The sequence below is a fragment of the Dipteris shenzhenensis genome, chromosome 5 (genome assembly GCF_047967505.1).
Source record: "Dipteris shenzhenensis isolate YYH24624 ecotype China chromosome 5, Dip_SZ_1.0, whole genome shotgun sequence".
Classification (NCBI taxonomy): domain Eukaryota; kingdom Viridiplantae; phylum Streptophyta; class Polypodiopsida; order Gleicheniales; family Dipteridaceae; genus Dipteris; species Dipteris shenzhenensis.
Genome location: NC_141600.1, coordinates 19,978,416 through 19,983,980, shown reverse-complemented (window position 1 = coordinate 19,983,980; position 5,565 = coordinate 19,978,416). Strand labels below are relative to the sequence as shown.

Here is a 5,565-nt window from a genome sequence, read left to right as displayed (position 1 = left end):
CTCCTGATAAATGCCATCTAGGCCCATGTTCTTCTTCAATCCTTGAATTCCTCAAAGTTTTCAATTCTAGAATGTGTATCTAGTGCTTGAGAAGACTATGTTCTTCATATTTTAAGCCTACTATAATTGACTAAAAGTGAGCTCAATTTAGTGTAGAGGTTTCACTTTGATTGACAAAATACAAAATTGGCATATTTGAAATTAGTTTAAGGGTCCATTTTCTTCGCTTTAGGATAAAGACGATGTGTTAAATAATGTTGAAAGTTATTGTAAATCTCCATCTTGTATGTGGTTGAGAAAGACAGATGATGTCCAAACATTGGGGAGAAAAGCAACATTTGTGTGGACTTGGTTGTAAAAATCTTGAAAATTGGTTGGCAAATATTGTTCTTGAATTTAATTTTAGATGGCAGTTGAGTTTTTCATTTTTTAATTGGTTAAGAATGGAACATTAGTTTATGTACTACTTTGAAAGTTCTTGCAAAAAGTTTGTGGGCTTGTAAAAGACATATTAGTGTTACGTTGAGTGGGCTGAGATTGGCTGCTGGTGCATACTCCATAGGATTGCATTAAACTATAACTATTATGATGAATTCGTATAATACATTGAATTTTTAAATAAAAGGATTCTTATAAAAATTAGAAGTATGGTAGAATCTAGATGGGTTCTTGTCCGTAAGAAATGAAGGTAAACGTTGCCAGTAGGGGAGGACGACTCATGTGGGAAATAAATATTTTGTACAAGATGGCTGTGAATTACACTAGATCGGACAGTGCCCGTTGTAAGAACAGTCCTTTGAGAGCTGCCTTGCCACTCTTTCTTTTAGGCCAAGCTGTCCTTCCCCACTCGAGGACCTTTGATTCTGTGCCAGTACTATATAGCTTAAATAACAATTGTCAAAATGCTATGCAAACATAGCAAACAGTCAAAATACTATACAAACATAGAGTCACGAGTGTCCCCTGCATTCCTCAAAAGTCAGAATTCGTCAAAGTTTATATACTGTACATTGGGCATGGCCTGGTATGCCTTGAAAAGCAGACTGCAGCAGTCGTGGCGAGGTTGAACCATGAATCCCTTTTGTATTGGGCATTTTTGTTGCATAAGTGAAAGTTCAGATGATAAGTGCGAGTTCAGAATCTCTGGGTCAGTCCCATTCCCAAAGGATGCTGCATAAAATTGTAATAATCTCGCTTTGAGTCCTTGGGTGCAGCAGTCTGGATTTTGAACTGTAATTGTATTTGCGTTGGATGTTTGTTTATGTTTTCAGTTCGCATCTACACGGTTGGATTAGTCCCCGTTCCCTAAGCCTTTCCTGTCTACTCATACCTGCTCATTCCCAAATGCTTATTCATGACATTACATTAAGCATTATCAGGTACTTTGAGTGCACACTCCACTTCATTATTAAGAATATAGTTCTACGTTCAGCATTTTTGCCTTTGACTCGTTGCTTTCAACTCTCTCTGCCCAAGGATACTCTCAGCTTTGTTCTGGTCTTCTCTCGGTCACAGTTTTGAATTTTGCGTTTGCGACTTTGTTTACACTTGGACAAAGGGTGTTGTTGGAGTGAAACTTGTTTACATTCGACTTTTGCTTTGTGCAGCATAGGTCAGACTATGAGTATGTATGTGACGCACTTCTGTAAGTTTCATGATTTCTCCTGTATTACATTGTCTGATTCTGTCCTAGTGTGTGATTCATGGAGAGTAGATCTAGCACGTTAAGTTGAGGTATGCATACAGATTGTTGTCCCGTAGTTTTCTCTCCGTTATGATTTATCTCTACACATTTCAACCTGCTCGCTCGGTGAATTCTTGGCTGGTCTGCTGCAATCCTATACTTTTGAGCTTCAGCTCCCAGGCATCGTCCTTACCTTTTAGTACTGCACTTCACAGGCTTCTTTGCTGTGGATTTCCAGCTTTCCTTATGCTGCAAGTCGAATATTATGCTTTGAGTGCCCATCCGCACTTCGTAAACCCGAATCTTTGCCTGCATCTCTGAAGCCGTCAATCTCTGCAGGGCTGCTGCTTCACTAGATTTCCATCTCTACACCATGCAGCTGTTGCGAGCTGGAACGACGAACACTCTGCACTTGTTATGAGAATCTCTCCTCTCGAGCTGGTGAATGCGAGAAGTCAAGGAAGGCCGGCCTCGTCATCTGCTAGCTCTACTTATCCTTTAGGAGCGAGCGTCGAACCACTTTTCGCAAAAACAAGCGTATAGTCTTGACGTTGAAGACGGGAAGTCCAAAATGGGGTGCATCAACTCCAAATTCAGCGACGACGAACTTGTGAGCAGATGTAAATCGCGAAAGAATTTCATGAAGCAGGCTCTTGTCTTTCGGAACGCCTTCGCTGCAGCGCACAGTGCGTACTTGCTCGCTTTGAGAAACACCGGCGCTGGTCTCCGCCAGTTCGCTGAGGGAGAAGGCGGTGCTCCTGCAGCTGGGCAAGGCCCGTTTGCTGCTCTCCCCCAGCCGCCGCCACCTCCTCCCCTGCCCATGCCGTCGCCTTCCTGGGTGCCCGTCGTGAGGCGTGCGAGTGCGGTTTCTTCATCTTTGAACCAGAAGAATGGTCAGTCAGCTCCTGCCTCAGAGCAGGAGGCTGCAAGCGACTCCCCCCCAACGTCGCCAGCAGCGCGAGCTGCTTGGGACTTCTTTAACCCATTTCGCCCGACGGATCCTCCGCTGCATCTGCAAGAGAAACGGAAATTACGCCAGGTACAGGAGAAGGATTCGAATGGCGAGGCCAAAGATTCTGAAAGCAAGGACGAGGCATCTCAGGTCCTTGAAAACACAGGAAATGAAGGCGAGCAGCCAGGCTCCATAGACACACTAGAAGCTCAGGAAGAGACTGCTGTTGTGAAGTGGGGAGTGCAAGATAAAGATGATAGTGGCCTAGAAAGCAACGTCGGGATGCTGATGAGGTTAGGCGTGAGGAAGGATCTTGTCGAAATCGTGAAGGAGCTCGATGAAGAATTTCTCAAGGCATCGGCTGGCGGAACGGATGTCTCCCGGGCGCTGGAAACGCAAACTGCTCGCATGCACAACAACGTCACCAGGAGCAAATGTATTCCTTTCCCCTCGAGCTAATGTCAGCAACTTGTTTTTCTGTTCTATGCTATGATCGTTCAATGTTGTCAAGAGTGCAATGTTTTCGCTGTGATGTTTTGGTGGCTGCCGAGTTTTAGTTCCAGTAGCATCGCTAAGGTGTCTGGTGTTGTTGCTATAAAGCGCTGAGATGGGCGACAGATCGAAATCACCATTCCGCAAGAGTTTTCAGTGCTCTTAGCTGGAACTGGTCTCGCAGTCCCAGAGACGAAGTAGAGAGCAATGTGGACGAAGCTGGGAGGAACGGAAGCCACACTTTGACGCTAGAGAGGCTCCTGGCATGGGAGAAGAAATTGTACGAAGAAGTTAAGGTGAGCTACAGCTGATTCAATCGCATGATTCAAGTGACATAGTTCAAGGTTTTATATATCATCCGTGCTGTTTTGGCCCAATGAATGCAGCTGGTGGAATCCTTACGTAAGGAACGTGAGAACAAATGTTCACTCTTAAGACGTCAGGAGGCTAGAGCTGAGGACGCCATTACAATCGACAAGACCAGAGCGCACATAAAGAGGCTGCATTCGCTCATTTTGGTATCATATCAGGGATTAGATTCTACGATCGAGGCTATTGAGGACTTGAGGGACGATGAACTTCATCCCCAACTCGTTGCTTTGATCGAAGGGTGCGTTGTAAATTTGTTGCTACATCTTTGCTCGCTCGCGCAGTGGATTGTTTTTGTTGGACAAACGGTCTCTGGTTGGACAGTCAGCTTGATTCTTCGTGTCTGATTGAAGAATGCTCGTATGCTTAGCGCCAGTGTATTGTTTCTGTTGGAATAACAGTTTGTTTGCTGGTTGGACGATTAGCTTGATTCTCAAGAAGTTGGTCTAAGCTTGTCGGGTTGACTTCATGTATGCTGCGTCGGGTTGAATGCTGAAAAAATGTTGGTTTCTTCAAATAGGTTGAACAACATGTGGGGGACGATGCATCGATGCCATGCCAAACAGACCCAGATAATCATCCACATCAAAAGCTTGGACGCATCCATGAACCAGCAACACACTACCGACGTCCACCATCAAGCCACCATCCAATTGGAGAGAGAACTGAGCGCCTGGCACGAGAGTTTCTGCAAGCTTGTGGCCAGCCAGAGGGGCTACATGACAGCCCTGCATGGCTGGCTACGTCTGAGCTTGACCAAAATAAACACAGGCAAGGAGAAAGTCGAGGAAGAAGCAGACGAGTACAAGGAGTCAAGGGGTGAACCAGAGGCACATAGGCTCTGTGAGGAGTGGCAAAGGGCGCTGGGATGTCTGCCAGACAAAGTGGCATCAGAGGCCATAAAGAGTCTTGGGGAGGTGGTGAAAGCAATGGCAGGGAAGCAAGTTGAGGAGACGAAACAAAAAAAGAAGGTGGAGAAGCTAGAGAGACAATGGGAGAAGAGGGCAAATGGGTTAGATCAAGTAGAAGAAAGTGTTGGTGGGAAGAGGGGGAGGGAAGATGAAGAAGAGGATGAGGAGGTAGGAGCTGCCAGGAGGGCTCTTGTGAGGGGTGTTGCAGCAGAGAAGAGGGCTGCTGCAGAGGTCTTGAGGGGAAGATTTGAAGGGGAGAAGGTGAAGCATATCAAGGCAGTCCAGGACACTAGAGTGCTCACCATGAATAATTTGCAGACAGGCCTGCCTGGTGTGTTGGAGGCTATGACTGGCTTCTCTACGGTCTGCTCCCAAGCTTTTCAGCATCTCTACACTCTCACTCGCATCTCTGCAGCCATGCCTTTGCCTCCCTTGTAAACTCCCTCGAGAAGCTTCATCCCACAACTCTAGCAAGATTTTTGCTGTCTGTCTACTAACTCCTCACATTCCACTGCCACCCCAATTTTTGCAACGCTGCCATCTCATTACCTTGATTACCTACGTCTTACCACCTTTTGTCCTCTTCCTGGAAGGCCAGCACATACAAGTCTCTGTTGTGATCTGTACTACTGATCCGAAGGATGTGCATCTTAGTTTGTTCTTGATGTTAATTTTTCTTCTTTGCGCCAGTACTTGAGAGGCTCCATTGTGATGTACATGTTGGTAATCCATCGTTATAAGCATTCTGATACAGTGGGCAAGTTGCCTTTTTGTATAGAGCTTTTGCTGATATCATGTGAACCTATGCACTAAGTGGCTTCTTCAAATTTAGAACTCTTGCAACTAGAGAAAAAGCTGCTTAATTAAAATAACAATCCTGGTGGTGCCCTTTCCTTCCTGAATGGATGAATGCCAAAAAAGTAACAACTCCGAGATCTAATACTGAGATTCAATTGGACTGTGGCAGCCTCAATGGTTGGGGTAGCCTGCCTAAACTTATCTAGAGAGTCAAGTCAAAACCTAAACTTATGATCCATTAAAAAACCTGTTTTAGTGTCCAATGGATTACAAAAACGTTGCTTTTTAATCTGTGAAAATAGCTAATTTGTAGTGAAGAAATTGCTGGCACACCGACCAACTAAATGTAATCGACCTAT

At 45.2% G+C, this 5,565-nt stretch overlaps 1 protein-coding gene across 4 annotated transcripts; it reads left to right on the top strand.

The window, feature by feature from the left end:
- The first annotated feature begins 1,309 nt into the window (after nt 1-1,309).
- Nucleotides 1,310-5,158, top strand: LOC147901729 (protein ALTERED PHOSPHATE STARVATION RESPONSE 1-like). 4 transcript variants are annotated; one of them, XM_087374857.1, is made up of 5 exons: nt 1,310-1,379; nt 2,024-3,072; nt 3,237-3,424; nt 3,515-3,738; nt 4,018-5,158. In XM_087374857.1, exons 2-5 carry the CDS (start codon nt 2,256-2,258, stop codon nt 4,844-4,846), a joined length of 2,058 nt encoding a protein of 685 aa, XP_087230983.1. In that variant the 5' UTR covers nt 1,310-1,379; nt 2,024-2,255; the 3' UTR covers nt 4,847-5,158. The 4 variants fall into 4 exon arrangements, with proteins under 4 accessions (XP_087230983.1, XP_087230985.1, XP_087230982.1 ...); XM_087374859.1 differs by lacking the exon at nt 1,310-1,379 and adding an exon at nt 1,554-1,628; XM_087374856.1 differs by lacking the exon at nt 1,310-1,379 and adding an exon at nt 1,609-1,645.
- The last annotated feature ends 407 nt before the right edge of the window (nt 5,159-5,565 follow it).

Bases quoted from the DNA above. Each gene is read 5' to 3' on its own strand.
- LOC147901729 (XM_087374857.1), top strand. From the start codon at position 2,256: ATGGGGTGCATCAACTCCAAATTCAGCGACGACGAACTTGTGAGCAGA. The intron at 3,073-3,236 runs GTATTCCTTTCC...GTTGCTATAAAG, and splicing joins CAACGTCACCAGGAGCAAAT to CGCTGAGATGGGCGACAGAT. The intron at 3,425-3,514 runs GTGAGCTACAGC...CAATGAATGCAG, and splicing joins AATTGTACGAAGAAGTTAAG to CTGGTGGAATCCTTACGTAA.